The 24,484-nt window shown below is 38.6% G+C and overlaps 1 protein-coding gene across 2 annotated transcripts in view; it reads right to left on the bottom strand.

The window, feature by feature from the left end:
• Positions 1-2,651: 2,651 nt before the first annotated feature.
• LOC125896954 (sorting nexin-14-like) overlaps positions 2,652-24,484 on the bottom strand; it is a 30,005-nt gene continuing 8,172 nt past the window's right edge. Inside the window, exons 13-30 of one of the 2 annotated variants that reach the window (XM_049589950.1) lie at positions 23,822-23,936; positions 23,143-23,298; positions 21,868-21,992; positions 21,657-21,715; positions 21,264-21,290; positions 18,917-19,049; positions 18,362-18,548; positions 17,083-17,166; positions 16,493-16,593; positions 15,964-16,075; positions 13,525-13,565; positions 10,486-10,605; positions 9,777-9,900; positions 8,728-8,892; positions 7,718-7,813; positions 6,271-6,362; positions 5,583-5,639; positions 2,652-2,823 (exon numbers count right to left, since the gene is read on the bottom strand). In XM_049589950.1, the coding sequence (XP_049445907.1) occupies positions 2,782-2,823; positions 5,583-5,639; positions 6,271-6,362; positions 7,718-7,813; positions 8,728-8,892; positions 9,777-9,900; positions 10,486-10,605; positions 13,525-13,565; positions 15,964-16,075; positions 16,493-16,593; positions 17,083-17,166; positions 18,362-18,548; positions 18,917-19,049; positions 21,264-21,290; positions 21,657-21,715; positions 21,868-21,992; positions 23,143-23,298; positions 23,822-23,936 (1,836 nt within the window). In that variant the 3' untranslated portion in view covers positions 2,652-2,781. The remainder of the gene's footprint in view (positions 2,824-5,582; positions 5,640-6,270; positions 6,363-7,717; positions 7,814-8,727; positions 8,893-9,776; positions 9,901-10,485; positions 10,606-13,524; positions 13,566-15,963; positions 16,076-16,492; positions 16,594-17,082; positions 17,167-18,361; positions 18,549-18,916; positions 19,050-21,263; positions 21,291-21,656; positions 21,716-21,867; positions 21,993-23,142; positions 23,299-23,821; positions 23,937-24,484) is intronic. The other variant, XM_049589951.1, reaches the window with a different exon arrangement.

Here is a 24,484-nt window from a genome sequence, read left to right on the forward strand (position 1 = left end):
ATAGGTTGACCACTATGTCAAACTGGCTTTGAAATCCCGAGTATGTACAGCTGTGGCTTGAGCAGCTACTTGACCTGTCCACCAGCTACATGACTCGTCTACCATACCTACATGATCAGCTGCAGGTGGAAGCTCTTAAGAGTTAGTTAGCATTTAGCTAGCTATGAAATGTTCAAGGGCAGGGTTCAAATAACCATGGCATTGGTGAGTTTGATTTGTAATAGTGCTGGGCACGTTTTGTAGGGGTGTATTGCGTGTGCTACAAATCAAATGTGGCTGCAGCTACACGTCTACTAAGTCCAGTGCACTTTCAAGGGGTGATAGTATCTCAGGAGATCTAGCGTAGCAAGCAGATATCCTGGACGAGACTTTCTCTTCCGTGCAGCGGTGATTTCGGCAAATAAGAATGCAGATAAATGAAAGGAAATTACCACTTTAGAATGAAAATACAGACAGTAATTACTGACCCTCATGCCGACAAAAAGTCCAGTGTAGTTTTTTAATCCACAAAACTCGTTCGGGGTATCGGAGGACAACAGCTAGTCGGAATGCTGTGTTTACATTGCAACTCGCGCGAGACTAGCTGATGGCTAGTGGTGGTGCTAGTTCTCAAGTCTCACGCAAGTTGCCATGTAAACACAGCACGCCTGCAGGGCAGGCTAATTGACCACGGTGAGAAATTATGCTATAAAAGTGGAGCAAATTACATCTTTTCAAGTCAATTGACGAGCCGTTCTGACGTTTTGTTACATTTTCAAAATGTGGGTTCCGTGCATTTCAAGTCTAGCTGTTATTCCGGCTAGCTGTTATCCTCCGATACCCCCATTTCCTTTAATGAAAGAAAAAAAAAAAAAAAAATCAGTCAATACGTTCCACCTCTCCACACGGAATGACGTTGGTCAGACTACAAACTCATCCCGTTGCCCCCAGATCCTGGATACATGTACGGTTATCTGTTGTAGAGATTAAAAGAAGCATGGTTTGAGTCCTGTTAGTTTAGCAGGTAACTGATAGATATATTTGTAAAGATAAACCAATGAATTATGTACAATATGTCTGGCTTCCCTTTACACTGCAACACAGTGTCTGCAGGTCCTTAACAAGTCTCTAATCCAATTTTAGAAATATTAGGTCATAAAGTCATTAAATAGTCTTACATTTGGATTTGTGAGCTCCTAATCGACTTAATTTGATCTAATTTCATTTATCCATCTTTTAATTTCTGTCAGAATAAGTCAAGCTTTTCTCCATGAGAGTCCATTTTTTCTCACAATTTTTTAAATCTACCACTGAACCTGATACTTTATTTTTCCTTTATACTTGCACCGACCTATTAGCAAAATGTAGATTAACCTAACTCACTGATAACAATATTCCTACATAAAACTTCCTATGCACAGGACCACATTTATACTCCTTACCTTTGTGCTTAGCTAAATTTGGCTTGAAAAGGTCTTAAAAAGCATTTAATTAGAGTGTCTGATACTGTAGACACCCTGAGCAATAACTGTTGCACTGTAACTGCATGCTAATTTCAGACTTGGCATGAAGATAATTTCAAATGAAACTTACTGCTGTGAGAGAGAAAAAACACACAAATACTTATTATTCAGAATGTCTGGGTTAAAGTTCCTGTGAGCAAAACTCATGTATCTGACTGACCTCTGAACTTCCTGTGGAGAGAGGACAAGATTTCACTGTAGGCCTCTATCGATAATCACATTATGAGTTGTAGTTTAGAGCAGTTTATCTTCTCATTGTGGCTGAACGTCAGCTCACACAGAGGCAGCATTCAGCAGACTTTCTTCTGTCTGCAGCATCCACTGTTTTTCAACCAGACTTCCTCAGAATTGAGGGAACAAGGCTTCCTCTGTGTGAGGGATCTTCCGAACAACGCTCGCTGCCTGTTAATATTCGGGAACTCCTCATTAGTCAGTTCACTGAGCGCCAACACAGCTGGCACCAGCCTGTGTATGATGTGAGCTGCCAAATGCTGCAGAACAACCACATTAACACTCAGTGGAAACTGTTCTCCATCTGCTTTCATTTAGCGGACGTCTGAGAGGAGATGGGAACACAGAGCTGGCACATGTCGGAATCAGACTGGGTCACATTCAGGACACGGTCCAGTTTCCACTTGTGGGTTTTTAGTATTACATTTAGTTATTCAGTGGAAAATGCGTATGTCTTGCCAACACTTTTAACAGTCCATGAACACATCACCATTCAAGTTAAACTGAGCAGTTTTCACTCGAGTGTTTCCTCTGTGTTGACTGTAAAACGATGACATCATACCACAACAACATAACTGTCCAACTTCTGGTCTTGCAAAACGATTCCTTGCATCAAAGTGAAGTTCTATACTGTAAATTTAGAAACCTCCCAAAACATTTATTTTTTTTGTAACACAGATGAAGTTTAAGAAACCTCAACAATGTGATCTAAGTAACTAAAGTCAGGTAATAACAGCTTGCACTTTTCCTGAACCTGGAGTTGACCTGTGACGTCATTAAATTTAAACTAAATAAACAAAGTAATCCTCAAATGTTGACAGAATGAATCATAGAAAGATTAGAATACATCTAATAACTTTCAGTAATGTGCAAATATTGTCACTGGTATTGAAAGAAAAGACGACAGACAGCATTAACTGCAGTGGCGTCAATAAATATATATCTTTTTATTAGTTTATTTATGTACATTGGAATGTAGACATGATCCCAGAGGTTTTGGAAATAGTTGATTATTGCACTTCCATCATTGGAGTTGTGGATACAGTGTTCAGTACATTATCTGCTTCACGGCGGTGGCTTCCTTCAGTTCCTGCAGAGGAGGAAACGCACACAGAAGTTTAACAATTTCTAGTCTTCATTAAGAGCTCTTCATTAAAGTTCATCTGTCCTGATCATTTCAAGTAGTAATTCAAAATGTTGGTGTTTTCCTTCCAAGAGTTAGATGGTCATGTGTGCATTTAGCTGATGTTGGGTGATGGTTAGCCTGGCTTAGCATAAAGACTGGTGACTGGTGCAAACAGCTAGCCTGGCTCAGTGCCAAAGTTTATTAATATGCAAACCAACCCCTCTAGGGGTCACTACAACAGGTTAAATCTTGTTTATTTAAACCAGACACAAATAGAAATCTAACACGATTAAGAGTGGCGTCAGTTCAACTATTCCTTTAAAAAGGGGGAAAAAAAAAACTGTATTGAGAGTCAACTTTCACACCGATCACAACCCTCTGTTCGTGTTCATAGATGTATTATATACACTGATGACCTTGTTGCATCATGTTGTGTTAAACCATCTGTACTGGTTCAATAGTAATGAGGTGACAGCTGTTCAGACCTCACACTAATTCACCACTGAGAATTTTATGTCATCAACACCTGCACTAAAGTTAAACATACACAAGCAAAGTCAAACTAAATAACCTGTTCGTAACAATACTTTATATTTAAACAACACTTCTCCAGTGGTGGAAAAAGAACATAGATAATTTACTGTGGGAAAAGAACTCATTCCACACTATGAAAATATTGCACAACAAAAAGTCCTGCATTCAAAACCTTAAAGTATGGAAGTACAAGTTTTAAAGCTTTGTGTCATATTCTGCCAAACTTTATGAAACATTATTTTTTTGTGTCATTTCAACTCTCAATGATATTTTGATTAAAGAAGCTTCTGGAGCAAAGTTTATGGTACAGTTTACAACCCAAATTGATTTCTGCAATTGATTTGCAAATCCCTTTAGACCTATATTCAATTGAATACAGTACAAAAACGAGATATTTAATGTATAAACTTTTAACTTGATCATTTATACATTAAATATCTTGTAAATATACATTCACTCAAAATTTGATACCTGCAACATGCATGTTTACCACTGTGTGACATCACCTTTTCTTCTAACAACACTCAGTATGCATTAAGGGAACAGAGGACACTAATTGTTGAAGTTTTAAAATATAGATTCTTTTCCATTCTGCTTGATATACACCTATAGTTGCTTAAGAGTCCAGGGTCTCAGTTGTTGTATTCTGCACTTCATAATGTGCCACACATGTTCAGTGGGAGTCACGTTAACAAAGCCACACTGTTGAACCACGGGCAGAATGTGGCTCAATGTCTTGCTGAAATAAACAGAGACGTCCCTGATAAAGACGTCATCTGGATGGCAGCATACGTTGCTCCAGAACCTGTATGCTCCTTTTAGCTTTCATGGTGCTTTCACAGATGTGCTGTTACCCATAATGCCATGGGCACCAACACTCACCCATACCATCACAGATGCTGGTTCTGAACTCTGCACTGGTAACTATCTGGATGGTCCTTTTCCTCTTTAGCCCGGAGGACACGACGTCCATGATTCTAAAAATTATTTCAAATGCGGACTCCTTAGACCACAACACTCTTTTCCTCTTTGTATCATTTCAGAGTCTTAACTTGCATTTGTAGATGCAGCAACAAACTATGTTTACTGACCATGGTTTCAAAGTGTTCCTGAGCCCATGTAGTCATATCCTTTATACAATCATGCAGATTTTTGATGCAGCCTGAGGGGTCACAGGTCACAGCCATTCAATTTTGGTTTTTAGGCTTGCTCCTGATGTGCAGAGATGTCTCAAGGTGCTCTGAATCTTTTGATGAATTGCAGATGGGGAATTCCTTAAATTCTTTGCAATTGTGCACTGAGAAAGGTTGTTCTTTAACTGTTGGACTGTTTGCCCACATAGTTTTTCATGACGTGACCATCCTTGCTTGTCTACGACTGAGCCTTTCAAGGATGCCCCTTTCATACCCAATAATGACTAAACCACATCATATAAATTAAATAAATCTGTTACCAGTAAACCAGTTTATCTGTGTAATGTTTTAAACTGGTGTTTTTTGAACACTCCACATCTTCCCCAGTCTTTTGTTGCCTCCGTCACAACTTTTTTGGAACATGTTGCAGGTATCACATGCAGAATGAGTGTATATTTTAAAAAAACATTAAAGTTTATCAGTCTGAACATTAAATATGTTGTCTTTGTACTGGATTAAATTGAATCTAGGTCAAAAAGATTTGTAAATCATTGCATTCTGTTTTTATTTACATTTTACACAATGTCACAACTTTTTGGGAACCATGAGTGTAATATCAGCAAAATGTGCTACATTTATTTAAAGTAAAAGTACTCTTGTTTGGCAAAATGTTGCCTGTAAATGGAAGCACAATGACTTCTACTCTGGGCTTAGCATTCATACTTACAGAAACTAAACGTACCGTAAATCCTCAAATAGCAGGAGAGGCAGAGGAGAGAAACAAGTCTGATGTATTCTGTCTTCAATTATGTTTTAGTAAGAATTTGGTGTTTATGAATCTGCTGTTTCAGATTAAAAACCTTTCAGAGGACATGAATAACTCCCCTTGCTGCTAGGAACTGATGCTCACAATAAGATGAATCTCTCATATCAAATACTGAAGTCCTCCCCTGCCCCACTGTTAATGACTTTGTGGTATACATTCCTAAACATGTGTCTCAAACACGTGTCTCTTCCTGTATTATGTCTTTACATTCTCGACTGTCACTTGTTTACCTTGCTGAGTTCAGGGAAAAGCTCCTGCACTGCGATGTCCAGCAGGACGTACGTCATCTGAGGAGACACAAAATATCACATCAGTTAGAGAGGACGCCAGGAAGCTGTGATACAATCACACAGTGTCAGTGACCTTCACTTTACCTTTCAAACTCTTTGTAATACAGGAAACAAAAACACAACAATGTATTTTGAATTTGATTTCACCTTTTAGTTATTCTGACAAATGTTTTAGGACAAACTGAAATCGTAAAACGTTATGTACAACTGGGTATCTAAATGTACAGTATTTGTAGTACTGGGTATCAAAATTTTTTAAATTAGTTTTAATCAGATAGTTCATGATTTGAAACATTTTCAAGGTTGTAAGCCTGATGTGCTATTAGGTCAATACACCTGTGTGTACAAGTCTCACTCAAACAGCACAAAAAAGAGTTAGTGTTTCATGTTATTTCAGCAGCCCAAGAGTGGACACACACACCAGCAAAAGGCAGAGAAGAAAAAAACTGGCCCATTTAAACAATATAAGTTTAAAAAATGTTTCAAAAATGGTCTTTGCAAATGCATAACTTTGTAAAAAGGTTCTGTACTTACTTACTTACTTACTGCAGGTCTGTTGTTTAACCTGCTGTTTCTGTTATTTTGTCCACCTGTGCATGTTTTTATAGTTCAAAGTTGTTCTGTTTACCTGCTTGTTGAGAACAGGCTGCTGGAAACCATCAAAGAGGAGCCGGATGCCTTCGTATTTCGCCTCCTGGCCGATGCACTTAACCACAAAGTCTGAAATCAAAAACACACTACAGACTTATTGAACTGTTGCAACACTGAACAGGTCATCTGTTGTCAGTTCTGACCTCTCTAAAGTCTCTGCAGAACACGTTCAGATGTAGAGCTAGCACATTGCTGAGTACAGTGATAAGGAGTTGTATTAATATTGAACTGATGTGGTGTGTGTGAATGTACACTGTCATCTTGGATCAGTGACACTCAACTTTTTCTAATTTACACTGAAAATAAACTGATTCAAACTGGGTTGTTTTTATTTATTTATTTTTTTACTTTGTGTGTAAAAGTCAAGAGCGCATGAAAGAAGCATCAAGCACTGTGCCAGGGGAGGATCACCCCCCCACACACACACCAAACAGAGGTCCGTGCTTAGCCCTGAATTTCCTCAACTCCTAAAATTGGCCCCTGGACCCTGGACTGCAAGTTGAGTATGCCTGTCTTAGACACACCTAAAGCACATTAAAACAGCTTAAGCTAGAAACTTTCAGTGGTATTGAGACGGTTTTTTCAGATATATAAACGCAATAAAAAGGTTACATGCTTTGACGTCTGTTCCTTTTAAGTTTCAACTTACTTGGAAGAACAAGGTTGAATGGTAACAGAAACCAGAAGTGTGTTTCTGACAGAACACACACTGAAACCGAGGCCTTGAACAAATTCATTTTCTGATAACACAATTGCTACTTGGAATCTGCACGTCTGCTGAGGTGGAGTTAGGGGAACTGAAGAAGATAAGATGGTTTCCTCTTTTCATTGCTCCATTCCCTTTTGTTTAACAGCACTCAGTCTGTGCTTTTAAAGCTTACGTCTGGTGATATTCTGTATTTTTCTTATCGTCAATTAATCCATGAAAAGAGACCAAAATTAATAACGGGTGAATGCTGGAACCTGCTTCTCTCCGGGGGTCATACTGTATATTTGTATGGATTTTTTGGATTGCTTGTGTCGTTGAAACACTGCATCTGAAATAATTTTTATTTAACTAAGCTGAGTTGCTTGTATTTGCATGAATGTGACTGAATTTGGGCAACTGATTGCTGAGATGTGCGTCTCAGTAACTTCTTTAGGCGATAACCCAAAGCTGTGTGCTTGTCCAGTTGTTTTGAGCTCCTCTGCCCCCCAAAGAGGCATTAATGCAGCTTTAATAATGAACAGGCAGTAGTGAATTAACCTGGTTTAACTTAAAGTCTTCCCAATCAACTAATCACATAAATTCAGACTGTGAGTAAAGATACAGAGAACCTTTAAAGGTACTGACCAAGTCTTCCTGTTGTCTCACACTACAGCACCACACAGATACATATATAGGGATTAATGAAACTACAAGTCATTGTGACTTGAAAACTGACCTGGTAAATACTTCATCATCTCCTCAAACGTCTGCTTGGCTCTGATTTGTTTGTCCTCGGTGGTTCGCTCCTCACTGCTCTCACAGAAAACAGCGTCTGCGGAAATAAATGACAACACAAAGCACAACTTTAAATTTTATTAAACACGAGCATCGATTTTTCTTTGTTTCTGTAGTTTAAAGACAAAAGAGGAGAAAACAGTTGTGCGGACATTAAACTACACACATGACTGCAGATACCCAAACCAGCCTACACAGATGCAGGAATCTATTTGATTGCTCTTTCTGCTATTTCTCAAACTCCACTGTCCCCTTAAATATGTTTCACCAGATCATTTTTTTTATAACAGACCATAAGTGGATTGCCAAACATTCAGTACGTTTACATGGGCTACGGTTACATGATGGCTTCTTCATTCCGAATGAGAAGCCATCATGTAACCGTAGCCAATGTGTGGTTAAGAAAAACCTCTAGTCATGGCCAATGTTTAAACAAAACTGTACCACTTCATTGATCATTATTTTTCAAGACAACACAACACACAGTATGTATACTGCCGTTTAAAAGATTGTAATCAGCTGTTATGTTGACGTTCTTCTTCTTTCCTTCAATAACGTCTATTAAAATAGCAATAAATAATTTAGACACTAAATATTTCATTACATTTGACATAGTTTTGGCTCCAAAAGGAGAATGAAATGATTCAAACCTCCATTTAGTCAACGTTCCCACAGTAATGTATGACAGGGGAGAACACTACTGAAACTTGGATTCTGAAGTTGTTTTCCAGTCCAGAAAAACCGAAGAGACCCTCGAGCATTACTGAGGTTGAAACTGGGATCTGTTGGTCTACAGTAAATTTAGCTGATACTCCCTGATCAAATTCCAATAGTGCCAACATTAGACCAGGGTCTTGCATGGGGCTGGGACTATAGACTGTGGTCGAGGAGATTACAAACCTTTGAATGGTAGTCTACATGTAGTCTATAAGAGGAAATGCAAACACACACCTCTGAGCTGTGTGATGAGGGAGACCAAGTGGTGTTCCTCGAGGATCTGCTCCAGTTTGGACTGCATGTACTGATCCATGTAGGCTTCAAAGGTGTTCTTGAACAGGATCCTCCCTGCAGCCAGGCAGTGGTGCAGCCAGTCTGGCGTGTGGAACACTGTCCGACCTGCCGGTCAAAACACCAAGACAGACTTAAGAGTCAAATCACAGAGAGGCTGGAGGGTGTGATTTAACATACATGACAAATACCTAAAAGCTGTTTCTGAAGCAACTGTTTCCTGATGACATGTAATGGGAATTTGTTTTTACATCAGCTTGAATTCCTCATGCACAACTCCTATCTATCTCTTTCTGGAATTTCTCAATTGTGGGATCAATAAAGGTATATCTTATCTTAATGTCTTTCTCTTATTTGTTAAGTCTTAAAACACTCCTGTTTTGCTGTGCCTGCTTTTTGGTGATACATTCCTATACTCTACATTTATTTGCTTTACATAATCTGGGGAAAATTATTACTGCACTGCCTACTTGTATTTCATTTTATTCCATCTGATTGTATTTCAAACATGTTTAAAAAGATTGATTTTTCATATATGAATCACCTTCAAATAAACTTTCCTAGACTTAAAACATCTTGACCATGTAGCTTCCTTTTTGATTCTGACTATGTAACTTTATATTCCCTTTTAATTTGGTGTTAGTGTGTCTGGTTTTTTTTTTCACTACCACATCTCTTTTACTGAAAGTACTCACATAAATGGAATTGGTAAACCTGTACCGTAAGGCACAGCTAAAGAGAAGTGAGTTGTTGAGGAGTCAAATTGAGAAAAACAACTTTTAAGGTCTATATCCTGTTTAGAAGTTGTTGATGTTTTGTTAACTATGTTTAGTGGTTCAATATTAAATGATGCCTGGATGTTTGACCTTCAAACATCCCAAAGTAAGCTCTTTGTATCCGTAGGGTACAGAAAGTCAAAAGATCAATTTAAGGAACTCAACCCTAGACATGCTGACATTACCATTGTATTCAACTTGGTGAACATCACTTACCGACGTACATCATGTAGTCATACATGCCGTCTACAGAGACCATTTCCATGAAGCAATTGTAGTTTTGCTTCCTCTCTGAACTGTCCAACAGGTTTGCGTTGTTTCTGAACAGGTCGTTGAAGAGCTGCAGGCCAAAGTAAGCCAGTAAGTGTTGTGGCATTAATACCAGTGATCATTTTGTGTTCTCCTGTGTTTTTCAGTTGAATTTCAGGGAAATTTACATATTTACATATACATAAAAAATAAATAAATAAATGTTCAAACATAGAGGATTTTATCCCAATCATCCATCTCAGTTGGTAACACAAAGAGAGTGGATGCAAACAATGGGGAGGTTACTGTACTATAAACGGTCTATATATGGTGCTTAAAACACTAGTTTCCTGCCCGACACACAGGCTAACACCCCTCATTGTCTCAAGTGTCTCCATGGAGAAAAACATAAAGGTTTATTACACAAGCTGATGTACCTCTTCCTCCCTGTGGGCAGAGGAAATTCATTTCCTTCAAGTCTGATAAAGTGGAACTTTTTAAAACCTTTGCAGACTGACAGGAAAGCTCCATTTAAATAACTTTTGATTAAGTGTTCGAGATAATTCATTACCCCTTGAAGCTGGCCGTTAAAGTGCCATGGGCATGAAAGAGTAAACATCCTGCTTTGGTGTGAGCAGCAGAGTTTATGTTGAGCAGAACTTTTTTTCTGTTTTACCTTCTTGTTGTTCTCGGCGGAGGGGCTGAGGATGGTCAGCTCAGGTCGGCTGGGTTTGGGTTTGGGCGACTCGCAGGAGCTGAAGAAGGACTGGAGGAAAGGGTCCAGGTTCTGTCCTTTCTGGAAAACAGTTCCACAGTGTTTAGTATCTTCAGCAGGGCTCTACAGTGCGAGGACTTCACTTGTATTTGCCCCTATATATGTGTAGTGTGTAACAGTAAAAGATTAGAAACTACCGAAACCTACTAATAGTTCAAAAACTACAAGTCCCACAATTCCACAAACTGCAACGTCGCAATCACAGCAGAGTTTACTATTGGTGTAAAGTGAGAGAAACGTGAACAACACGGGAGAAAGTATCGGTATGGACAAGCTGTAAGTTAAATCACTAAAAATTAAGCTCATTAATATTTATTTTGAGAGAGACTTCACACTGAGGCTTAGTTAACATTAGCACGGCAACTAGAAACAACAGTTCAATGAGGACAACTTTAGCAAAGCTACCTGACCCCTGCTGTCACTTCAATATCCACTGAAACCAGTGGAGGGAGAACTGAAAATGTTCCCTTGGTTATGTCTTCCATCATCACAGTCCTCCACTGCTATAGTAACTACTTAGTAACTATCGCAGCTATTGTCACAAAACTATAGTGTAAAAATACAAAAAAAATAATGACGTCATATACTCCTGGGTAACTGAGTCATCCTTTATTAGTTGATTTATTTTTAATGATCTAAATCTACAAAGTCACTAGTAACTAAAGTTATCAAGTAAATGTGGAGTAAATAGTACAATGTTTTCCTCTAAAATGTAGTGGAGTAGAAGTAGAGTGGCAAAAAAGGAAATACTCATGTTAAGTGGTAGACTTGTACTTGAGTACAGCTCTCAGGTAAATGTACTTGGTAACATTCCACCACTGCACACAAGGAGACTGAGCAGACACGCAGTATAAATGTGTAAGTGTTACACTGTTCACTGATAAACACTGTGTGACTTAAACAATTTTCATACTGAAGTTCTTTGTCAGCTCCTAATTTTTTCATGTAGGAGCATGTGTACTTTCCATAACTTTTCAAGAACCTGTTAAAAAAATCTTGCCCCACTTGCCCACCATTTTTCAATCATATCAGAATGAAACTCTATTCAAACATAATTCCAGCTAGCTAGCATATATGAAGGGAGAGACGGAACATGGGGAAAAATAAAGAAACGTTCATGATGGTAAACCAAACGCTGTCACATATTAGAGCTACAGAAAAATACACCTGAAAATAAATTTGCTGTTACTGTTACATTACGTGAGTTTTCCAAAACTTTCAATGCATCTACTAACGCCATGAGTTTACCAGGCCTGGAAAATCAGTGTAAAATTCCATGACTTTTCCAGGTTTTCCATGACCATGGGAAAGCTGTCCTTGAGAAAGAAGGTAGCATAGAGCCCCTTCTAGTATCATTTTGAACTAGTCACAGCACTTTTGGACTAATCTGTCTCGAATTCCTGCTCAGCCTGATTTTTCCTTGAGGATCCTGGACTCTCGTATTACAATACTGGGAGAATCAAGAAAATAAAGGAAGCTTTCAGACATGAGATGTGTCTTATTTTCCTACCCCCACACACAGAAAGGTCAGGGGTCAGCTACACAACAACACTCAGGGAGCCTGTAGGAGGCTGGGTAATTTATTCCAAAGGTCCTCTGGTTAAGAGGAAGTCTCCAGCCTCGCCCCCTCTCCTCCATGCACACCCTGTTACACACTACACGTCCACCACAGTGACTTTTTGCTGGGAAAACAACTGCTTCATTTAGGAGCTAACAGAGGTTCTCTTTTTGGCAACCACTCTGTGGTTTTTGGCTCACAATAGCATCTTATAGTGCAGCAGAGGAGAGTATCAGTACCAGCAGGACACAGGTGTAGAATATTGATATGAGGGCTGAACAATTAATCAGATTCAAATCAACATCATAATGTGATAGAACACAATTTTCAAACTACAAAAGCAGTGATTTTTTAATGCTACACAATCTAATGATTGATTAATGGTTGATGCTCACAATACTACTGTGTGAAAATGGCTGAAGCTGGGTTCAAGTACATTCTACATGTTTACATACTACGAGAAGTGTAACGTAATGTGCTCAGAGCAGACATGTGTTGGCGACTGGAGCAGAGAACAAACTGACAGTGAAGTCGTCAAGTGGTGGTAAATATACAGTTTAAGCTTAACTTTGTCCATGAATAAATGCTGCAGCTCCCAAAGACCCAAGTTAGTTCTCATCTTTTAGGGTTTTTTTTTAAAAAGATAAATAAAGATATTCATATCTATTAATGCATCAGTTAATCTAATTTCATTATAATATGTAGGCCTGGTCTACATGAAAGAGAAGTTTATTTCGCTGTTCGCTGTATCCAGTGTTGTGTTGGTCATACTAAAGAATGATTTACTGCTTCTTTATAGTGAATAATACAGATGTGGAAGAGGATAAAGGAAAAAGATTATTCTCCATAACTAGTTGATATGAAGCCCTGGCTGAGGGTTGCAATTCTGCACACTCACATCTCTCCAACATCACATGAGCTCCTTTAATGCAGTATGAGATGTTCGCTGGTTCGACTCATAAAAACAAATGTCTTAATTACCTAAAGCCACAATGGGCAAGTTTGACCCAAAAATGTAAATAAAAATAGAAGTTACAGACACTCAGTTTTTCCATGCACTGTATTATTACCTTCATTTATTAATTTGTTTGGTTACAAATGATATTAAAGAAAACCTTTAAGAAATAGTTCAACAGATTGGAAAACAGACTTATTGGTATTTTTGTTGATAGTCAGATGAGAAGATTAATACCACTCTCGTGCCTGTACTCTAAATATAAAGCTACAACAGGCAGCCTGTTAGCTTAGATGAGCATAAAGACTGGAAAATGAAGAATTTCCTGAAGGTTGGGAGATGCATGTGGAAATAAAAACACATATCTGGAGAATAGCTGCATTATTAATCATCATTGCAGAAGCATTTCAACTCAGGAAGGACTCACCTCTTTTATCAGCTTTCCTGGCACAGACTTAAAAATTTTTCCTGTAAGAAAAAACAAAAACACTCAGTTAAGAAATCAATTGAACAGTAAAACAGTGAAGGAGGAAAAGGGGAATGTTCCAATTAGTAATCAGAAACTATGATACATAGAAAAGGCAGAGTCAGCAGGAAATTAATCACAACCAGCTGAGTCAGATTAAAATGTAGTTTTACTTACATGAATGTAAAAGTAAATGCTTTGTGGATATGCTTCCATAAGTTTTGTACCCCATCTGCCTCATTCAACACAGTGTGAAAACTTTGGTTCATATCTGTAGACAGTACATCAAGTGAGCCACTTCAAAAAATGACTGAACCCAAATGAAAGGAGGCTGGAGCACTCGATAAAATTGCAGAGCTTTTAATAAGGTGCAAACAGACTGACGTTTCGACGCTACTGCGTCTTCTTCAGAGTCAAACAGGTATTGGTAGGACAGTGGCAGTTAAATACCCACATCCTGAAACTCAAACAGTATCTCAATGGTAAATGAGGATGGGGGAGAAATTAACCAATCCTGTTGAGGCACTCATCAAAAACAGGGTGTAAAGAATCAGCAGTCAATAAACAGAAAACACTCCCCGTAAGAATGATGAAGATGAGAGGAAAAAAAAAGAGAAAGAAAGAAAAATATATATAATTATAATAATAATAATATTAAATAAATAAAATATAGAAATAATAATAAAATAATAAAAGAATGAGAAAAGAGAGAAAAACGAAAGAAAAAAATTAAAATATATATATATAAAATAAAATAAAATGATAATAATGACAATAAATAAAATAAATACTATTAATAATCAAATAAAATTACAAACCACCTAGAGATGTAACCCGATGTTTTACAGAAAACATGAAAAATTCAATTCTTCATTAAGTCCATGTGGTTCAACAGTGTTCGATGCGATAAAAACGGAGAGAAGCACAAGAACCATGATTAGCTTTAACATAATGGCGTACTATCACATAATCCATGTTGTGATTGCGAATAACAGCCTTATGTTCAGCTATCCTGGCTTTAAGAGAGCGTTTAGTCTGTCCCACATAAACCTTACCACATGGACATTTCAGTATGTAAATAACATGGGTTGTGCTGCAGTTGATAAATGAGTTAATTGTGAACTTTTTCCCCATATGCGGATGAAAAATATTTAGAATCAGTTGAGTTGGAACAATGGGTACAGTGACCACATCTATAAAAACCTAGAGGTGGGGAGGGGACACTCAAGACAGTATGGACCAGTCTGTCTCTTAATGAGCGCGCTCTTCTAAAAGAGATCAGCAGGGGTTCAGCACAGATCTTTCTGAGGGCAGGGTCGCTTTGTAAGACGTGCCAGTGTTTTTTCATAATGTTCTTAATTTCTCCCGCAATAGGAGAGAATTCAGCGGAGAAGCAGAGACGTGGTGGAGACGAGCGCTTGGATTTATCAAGAAGGCTGGACCTGTTAGTGCGCGCTGCGCTCTGATAGGCTATCGATATATCCCTCTCAGCATAGCCTCTTTCCAGGAAGCGCTCTGTCATTTCCACTGCCTTGTGCTCAAACTCCTTGGAGATTTCTCGTTCTTTTATTATTATTATTATTTCTATATTTTATTTATTTAACATTATTATTATTATTATTTAATTATATATATATTTTCTTTCTTTCTCTCTCTCTCTCTTTTTTTTCTCTCATCTTCATCATTCTTAGGGGGAGTGTTTTCTGTTTATAGATTGCTGATTCTTTACACCCTGTTTTTGATGAATGCCTCAACAGGATTGGTTAATTTCTCCCCCATCCTCATTTACCAGTGAGATACTGTTTGAGTTTCAGGATGTGGGTATTTAACTGCCACTGTCCTACCAATACCTGTTTGACTCTGAAGAAGACGCAGTAGCGTCGAAACATCAGTCTGTTTGCACCTTATTAAAAGCTCTGCAATTTAATCGAGCGCTCCAGCCTCCTTTCATTTGGGTTCAGTCATTTTTTGAAGTGGCCCACTTGATGTACTGTCTACTATTTTGTCCTGTGCTGTGAGCACCGATCCAGTTTTATTTTTGGCTGAAGCGCAAGAGTGCCTTTCTTTGGTTCATATCTCTTTGATTAAAATGGACATGCACACATTTCAACGAAGAGGTAGGAGTCACCCAGACCTGGCCAGGTCAGGGTTCAGTGCCTTGCTCATAGACACTTTCTCTTGATGTAAAACTGTGTCATGAAGGGAAATACTTTGACTTTTATTTTCTGAAACTCATTCTGAAGTGGCAGGGCAGGATGATATGACTGGAATCAATATACACAATATTAATAAGAATATTTTCTAATATCACAGCATAGGGAATGTATGCTAAATCCCATATAAAGTAATAAACTGAAAAGCAATTAACGGCAGACCATTAGGTATATAATGTGTGCATACCCAGGTTGACATCGGGCAGCATCCGGTCCAGGAACTGAGACTCCATGCTGTGAGGAGACAGGAAGTCTGCCAGCAGCTGACTGTTACTGAGCTCTGTATAATGTAAGAGTCTCTGCGTGCACACACAAATACACACACACACACCCAGAGCTTAATACATTTATAGTTTAGACGTATAACTTAAGTTCTTCTCCAGATCACCAACTTAACTTGTAATATACATAAAACAGTCTGCACATCTTGTACGTACTGTTGACTACAAAACATACAGTATGTAATGACTACAATAATCACACATGCCTGTTTCCACTCATCATGACATCATACCTTCCTAATACTGTTTTGTTTTGCTGCCCTCTAATGACAATATGGAAGTATATGTAATGCAACTATATTCAGTTCAAGAGGTGTACTTGGTTTAGTATCTCACTCCTCTTACCCAAGAGAAAAACTAGTGCTCAGAACCAATGATAATAAAAGAGGAAAAACATCAGCTAGAGTTATTCTTTTTACTATCAATGTTGAATACCTGTAAATACTCCTCAAATTCTTCCCTTTTTGATGCAAGGAACTCATAATTCTTTGGTCCAATAATTCTTTTGGATGGAAGCTGTGCATCTGCAAATGTGCCTGGAAAAAAATGATGAATGAATGAAGCTCATTTTAGAGAATATAAAAGGAAACAGCATCTGATTTATATTTTCCACAACTGAGAGCTAATATTGTCATTAAAGGGGAAGTTCCGTTTTTTTACAACCTGGACCTTATTTCTGGCATTAAATAGGTCAGTATAAATGACCCGGATGATGATACAAGCAACTCTAGCGATTCATAAAAACATATTGGTGAAATGAACGAGTTTCACGGCAGATAATGTGTTATTTAGAGCCTCATTGTCGGTGCCCCGATCATTCCCACTATATGGATGTACGCAGCTCTCGCGGATCTAAATATCTTCCGAAGGACTCCAAATGACACCAAACTTATCTGGGTGAGTAAACAACCGTATTTAATGCCAGAAATAAGGTCCAGGTTGTAAAAAATGGAACTTTCCCTTTAAAATATGGTGACTGTCACAGCTATTTAAATAAAATAATATTGGTAAAGGTTAAGTGTTACCATGGAATTCAGTGAGCTTGGATTCGAGTACGTAGAACTCAAGATATCTTCTGTAGACAGACCACTTCTCAGTTTCATGACCAACTGCGAGAAAAGAAAAAGAAAAGAAGTAAATTACACCATTACATACATATGTGCAGAATAATTAATGGTACAACTGACATTGTACACAAGGTACAGACTCCGAACAGTGGTTATTAACTTGCTCTTTCAACCCAGACTTTCTCCTTAAAGGGCCAGTGTGTAAGATTTAGGGGGATTTAATGTTATCTCGTGGGGAGGACTGCAGATTACAACCAGCTAAAATTTCTCCTGGTTGTTCAGGAGGTTTTAACGGGAGCCAAATTATCCAGAGGCCTCTTCCTTTCCAAAACAAACAGACCCCGAGTTTTTCCAAAGCTCTCATGGCAGAGAGGCTGCGAACTATGGTGGCTGACGCAAAAATGTGAGAACAGGAATGGCCCTTTCTAGAGCCAGTGTTCGTTTTGTCCATTCTGGGCTTCCAAAGATGGCAATGCAACATGGCAGACTCAATGGACGTGGACCCTCTCCCTATGTAGATATAAATGTCTCATTTGAAGGGAACGAAAACACAAAAATTCTTATTTTCAGGTGATTATACATTAAAGAAAACATACTTTTTATATTATATTCCATTTCTGCCAAACTATCCGCTTAAATCCTACACACTGCACCTTTAAGGCTCTGTGAGCTTTCTCATAAAACGAACCAAATGACACATTCAGCACATCATTTAGCTCTTAAAAGTGATCGATCGTGTGCTGCCTGCTTTTGCCTTTGAAGAATATTATGAAAGTATTACAATAAAAAGCAATACTGTTGCTTCAATTTAGGCAAGAGAGGAATGCTGGCAGAAAAGTATTAATCATTTTACTTTTCTAATCGGTACTTCCATGAGTTGCAATTAACCAGCAGTGTGAAATGGACTTGAGCAAATCAGGACCAAGAATAAAAACGTAATCCAAATTGGTAACGATATGTTATGGTTTGAAGGAGTTAAATTACATTTCATATGCCAGTAAACGTCATCCAGAGTAACAGAAAATTCAACATATAAACCAGTATATAGCTGCAGCTTTGCAAACTGAAAAAATGTTTTGTATTGGTGGGAGGCTTACGCCCCATCTTAAGTGAGAAACGCAGTCAGATAAGTTTCAAAAAGCAAAATGAATGATGAAGACAACATTTTCAGGTAACACTCTATCACCAGATGAGTCCAGCGACAGAGGACTTGTGTTTTACCGCCCCCTTCACTCACCTTCTCTCCTGTCGTTGCGTTCCACGTCGATGCAGAAGACGGGGATCTTTTCCTTCTTGACCTCGTCATCGTAGAAGTCGATGTAGGGGATGGTGATGCTCCAGGCCGAAAGGTTTCTCTGGGTGCCCGCCGAACTGGCCGGCTCAGCGGGAGAGTCGTCCTCCATCACGACAGTTGCCTCCTCCACCTACAGGGAAGCAATAACAAATAACAATCTACAACTTTACTTTGACTTTAAAAAATTTGATAAACCCCTTTATCTATCATTACCTAGTGTATTTTTGTCTGTATTTTAGATATGATAAATAAACGCATATGCTTGCAAGCCTGGATAACAAGGTTGATGATGGATAAAAGGCTGCAGATGGACAAATGGATTAAATGGATAGATGCATTGAAGGAAAGGACAAATGAATGTAAATGCATGAATGAAGTTACCCCATGCCTCACTTTGCAAACTGCAAAGCTGATAGTCTACTTTGGTATATCATATAACTATACAGACATCAAGAGATGAATGGATTTAATGTTTACCCGTCAAAAAGAAACACCCACCTGGTCATCGTCCATGTCGTTCATGGCGCTGGGTGGCAGTATGGCTCCCTCCATGGTCGTGCTCTTGAACACACCTTTGATTTTGCTGCCAATTCTGCTGATCCCGAATGTCTCCCCTCGTTTTGACAGGTTTCTACGGTGGTGAACAGAGAAATATGCTGATACATTAAGAGCATCTAACCTGCACAACCCCATAAACACATCTCATCTATTTGGTCTAAGTAGTCTGAAACTACTCCCCCTCCTCTAGCCTATTCTTTTGTCCCCTGGTGCTTCTCTTCATCATGATCATGCTCAAACGTTGGAAAACAGTAGCTTAAATAAGTAAGTAAATAAGCAGATTCATCTTTCACGTTTGTCAAATGACTTGCTGATATAGCATTTCAATTTGACATCAGTCAAGCAGCAGACATGCAGAACAGCTACAAGCCTTTTCATCCAGCGGCCACAGCAGCATGTAGTCACTCAAAACTCATTTCTAATGTTTAACCAGGCAGTTGAGTTTGACGATGGAAAAGAACCTTCTAAAAATGATTAGGCACCTGGCAACGTGCCGACAAAGTCATTAGATTTGCAGTTATTACTTTCCTGTCCTCAGACACATTAAAGGAAGTCCTAATTTTTTTAAAAAGGGCATAAAATCAGACTTTTACAACAGCTGAGAGGGAGGTGGATCAGAGATTCAAAGATGTTTGAGATGGTCACCTCTAAAACTTCCTTTAATATCCCTTTGGAACAAAAAGTAATGCGAGTACAGGCTTTAGCATTCATCCGTCTCTCCTCCATGCTGAGGAAGACAACAGTTGCTCTGTAGAAAATGGTCGCCATGTTCATAATATTAAGAAAAACAGAAAACCTGGTGTCTTAAATCTGTTTGTTTGTAATTATAGCATCAAGTTTCATCAGCAAGTTTTTTCTGAAGGTGCAGATTTGTGTTTGTAGATAGGGCTGCAATGATTAGTCGACTAATCGATGACTAATCGACGATTAAAATAATCGGTGACTATTTTAGTAGTCGACTAATCGGTTTAAGTCATTTTTCACAGAAAAGTACTATAAAAGTCCCCAAAATACTCTTACTGCAGCTTCTTACGTTCAGATATTGGCAGCTTTACACACTCTTCCATGACGGTGAACTAAAACCCTTTGGCGTGAGTACGAAACAAGACATTAGATGACATAATTTTGGGGTTTGGGAGAGACAGACCGACATTTTTCAACATTTTAACACAGTTTTTGATAAAATGATTAGTCGACTAATCGAAGAAATAATCGACAGATTAGTCGACAATGAAAATAATCGTTAGCTGCAGCCCTATTTGTAGAACATTTACACTTGTATTTTCATACTTTGACCAGCATTTCATTAATGAAAAACTGTCTATAAATGTTGCTGATTATCATTGTTATTGTGAAATAATAAAATACTGGAGACTGGAAATATGTCACAGCAGAAAGATCATATCCTTCCTTGTTATATTATATTCATTTTAAAAGAAAGGCTGAGAAGCAAACTTAAATAATTTAAGGTACTGATCAAAACACTTCAAGAGCAACCATCTGTCAAGTGCCAAAAGAAGGCATTGAATGTGTGGTCAGATTAATGATTTAAAAACAAATCTTTCAAAATGTACACTGTATTTTATTAAGGGAATGTGCTAGTATGGTGGCAAGAGAAAACCAAACTCACATTTGAGTACAATATTTGAGAAGTTCTGCTGGTTTTGCTAAATGTAGAAAGAATTTTATATGAAAACGATGAAGATGTGATTTGGTGTCGTACTGAAACTCAGATTCTGTATTAGTTCTGTTTTTCAGAATCAAAATGTAAAACTATTTGAAAGGGGTGAAGTAGTAAATCTGTAATGTCAAGACACCTGACCTGGACTCCAACTGTCAATGACTGACAGAGGACAGTGATGCAACATGACACTGCCTGTCAGACATGTCAGCTTCAGATGGAGGCTAAACACCTCATTCTCAGGTATAAAGAAAAAAACCTGATCCCTGCCAGAGACAAACTCTTTCATTGCTATACTGTCTGCCAGTTAACTATAAGGACAAAGGACTTCTTAACACCCTTGTAGTGTCAGTGCTGTCTCCTTCAACAGGTCCATTGTTTCAAACATGAGAATAAAATCAAAGTGCAAGCATCAGCATAACATGTGAACAAACATAAAGCCCGGCAGTAGCTCATGATGTTATGATTTGTTTGATTGTGAGAGCAGCCTACAGTGAGATGTATACTGTATCTGCATGCATCAAACTGCACGCTGTTTGCTTGCATTCAGTGTCTTTCAGGCAGCAGACTGTGAGAGGCCAGGTAACATGCTGAAGACCTACTTACCTGCTTTCATCCAGACTGAAGCTATTTCTGGAATAAGATGCACAAGTGGCTGATGATGAAGTGTTTGGACAAAAGACCTCCAAGGGATGTGAGCAAAACTCAAAGCTGGTACACTTTAAAAACACCTTTCACAGTACTACCATTAAGAATGTTTTTAGTGGATTATGAATTTCTTTTTCCAAGAAATTCTAAATCTTACAGCACAAACAGTGAAGTATGTTGGACCACTGGTTGGTACACACAAAACCAAGTTAATTCAGCTTCAGCCTATCATTTTCAGGTAGGGTGTTCATCAGCACCTTCTCCAATTTGAACTTTTTGTTTGGTATTACTGACACAGAGAAAGATAATGAAAAGCAAATTAAAGGTCTCAATTATACACTAACCACAAACCTGTTAATTCTTGAGTTTCTTGCTGGAGACTCTGCTCCCCTCAGCAGGTATCTGAAGTACTGGACACAAAGAGAAGACACACATATTGTTTAGTATTTGTGTAAATGTACTCTGTTAATATGCAACACTGAAATAGACAAATACTGTATATTTTGAAAACCTTCGTAAGTGACCAGCAGATTTGTGGGTAACTGAGTGTTTCAGGTCTTACTTCATCACTGTGACAGAACATCGGGGTGAAGACTCTCTCCAGCAGAGACAACACGTGTTCGTACGCCTCAAACAGGCAGGGCATTGTCTGCAGCTTCACCACACCAGTGTACGGACCTTTGGCAACTGAGAGGGAGACAGCGTGGGGTTAAACTGCTATCACCTTTCTGTTTACAAAGTTAGAATATTTACACTCGAGGCAAACAGGAAAACATTACAAAAGTTCATACACAGATAGTACTACATTCTAAACAGGCAGAAAGGTAGTGTTTCACATATACAGAGCAAAGTTAGTTTACAATTTATCAATTTAAATTCATCCTTTGCACTTATTGCACTAACACACTAAACAGTGGAGAAAAATAAACACAATTCCACAAGGGAGACTTGTGAAAGACAGAAAGAATGGTCGAAGCAGCAGAAGCCAAGATTGCCTGACTTTTAGACCCTAATATGGACCAGTCTCCAAAACCACTACAATTCCCAAAATGGAACTCAAGTGTCTCCTCATAAATGCCTACACCTTTCAAACTCCATACCCCTAGTTGGTAACACGGGGTTTCATTTATAAATCTGTAGTATCAAAGGCCAAGTTGAGATAACATAATCAAAGTTATTTTTCAGACTTCATATAGTCACAGGACACTGAATGTGTTTACATGGACATAAATCATCCGTGTACGAGGCTTATCCCGGTTAGTTTCATATTCTGTATATGTTGTTTACATGAGCACAGAGAAATTGGGTAATTCATATTCCCCATATACATGAAAAATACCAGCAACCCCTTTACTCATTACTGCAGTCTGTTTGTGCAGGCACTGTGATGTTTACCTAAACAGGGGGACAGGAAATATCAAACACTTCACTGTGTATTTACTACTGTTACTAACACTTGACGACTTAGCTACTTATTTCTTCTCTCCTCCCATCACCAAAAGCTGCCTGCTCTCTGTCTCTCAACACACACTACATGCTGAGCTAATATTACTCCTGAAAGCAGCTGCACTACACTTATAATTCCCACTCCCCATTCCCCATTCGGGTTTCTCATAAATGGGATAGGGCTGACCTAGGTTTCTGAAATCAGGATAAGGTATTTACATAATCAAACACATATATGGATAAACACACTGATTTTAAAACTGTTATACTGACCTTGGTGTGTTAAATTGGTGGAGTGCACCTTTTCAAGTGAAATATTAATAACAAAAATATTGGAGTTATGAAGTAGTGACAGCTGCACTGACAGTTAGGTATATAAGTAGCCTCTTACTGTTCCGTATCTCATCCACGATGAACTGGTCAAAGCTGATCTTGTCGATGCTTTCGTCCAGGCAGTAGGTCTCGTAGATGTGCTGCACCTCACCATGAAGACGCTGCAGCTCAGAGTCACTCAGGTCTGGACTCAGGATCTTATCATTGAACTCCTCTGGAGCAGACAGGTGGTAAAAACGAATTAAACAGATTGTTTTTCTGGAGCTGATGGATGTAGCTATGGAGTGAGACATCTCACTTCCTTCTTGTCTCTGTTGAGAGCTGCACATGCACTATCCTGAACAGGCACTCGCAAGAAAATGGCTGCAGGTAAATACAAAGTTTATGAGCTGAAGTGAATGCGAGCATTTCAATTATCCTGGAAACAGGAGTTTAATTGCAAGGACATGTTTACAATAAATACAGAGGAATTCTTCCTGAAGCTTGCTGAGTCTCTCTCTGTAAAACCAGACGTGATGCGTGTGCATGTGGAGCACAGGTTGGACCCATAAGTCGGTCAGAAACTGAATGAATGAATGAAAGGAAATTGTATATTTTGCAAATGTGTTGATCTTGAGAGGTCATCTAACTAGCTTACTGAGACTGTTACAGGCTTGCATGGCTAATTGAAATTTAAAGGCTAGCTAGGCCATTGAGCTTTATTAGAGGATTAAGTGTACAGCGAGGTTTGTTCTTACCCACAGTAAGGCAGAACTGCAGCACATGCACGGCTCCTTCCTGCTTCAGGAAGTTCATGAAACGAAAGAGGAGATCCTGCTGGTCCCTGATCTCCTTCAGGTCCAACTTCAGTACCTGTGTGTCCAGAGGGAGAGGTTTAGTAATAGCTACTTCGTCAGAGGAAATGTTTCAAAAATACTCAGTTAAAATAGAGGGAAAGATTAATGAAAGATGATACACAGACAGACTGTATGTTAAAGGTACAGTTCAACCCAAAGTCAAACATACATAATTTCCCGCCTACCTGTAGTGCTATTTATCATTCTAGATTGTAAGGATGTCTGCCTTCTCTAGAATATAATAAAACTAGATGGCACTAAGCTTGTGGTGTTCAAAGCAATGTCTCTTTCCAGAAATCATGACCTGGTTACTCAACATAATCCACAGACCTTGTTGTGAGCAGTTTCATGTAGGAACTATTTTCTCTCCACTACCGTAGTTTGGTAGAAAGAAAATAGTTCCTGCATGAAACTGCTCACAACAAGGTCTGTGAATTGTTTTGAGTAATCTGGTCATGATCTGGAAAGAGACACTGCTGTTGAGTTTTTGGGGTGAACTGTCCCTTTAAGCGGTGGCAAGGGGGACAAAATGGTCAGAATCTGCAGAATAAGGGATGATTTATT

The sequence above is a fragment of the Epinephelus fuscoguttatus genome, linkage group LG11 (assembly GCF_011397635.1).
Source record: "Epinephelus fuscoguttatus linkage group LG11, E.fuscoguttatus.final_Chr_v1".
In the NCBI taxonomy this organism is placed as follows: domain Eukaryota; kingdom Metazoa; phylum Chordata; class Actinopteri; order Perciformes; family Serranidae; genus Epinephelus; species Epinephelus fuscoguttatus.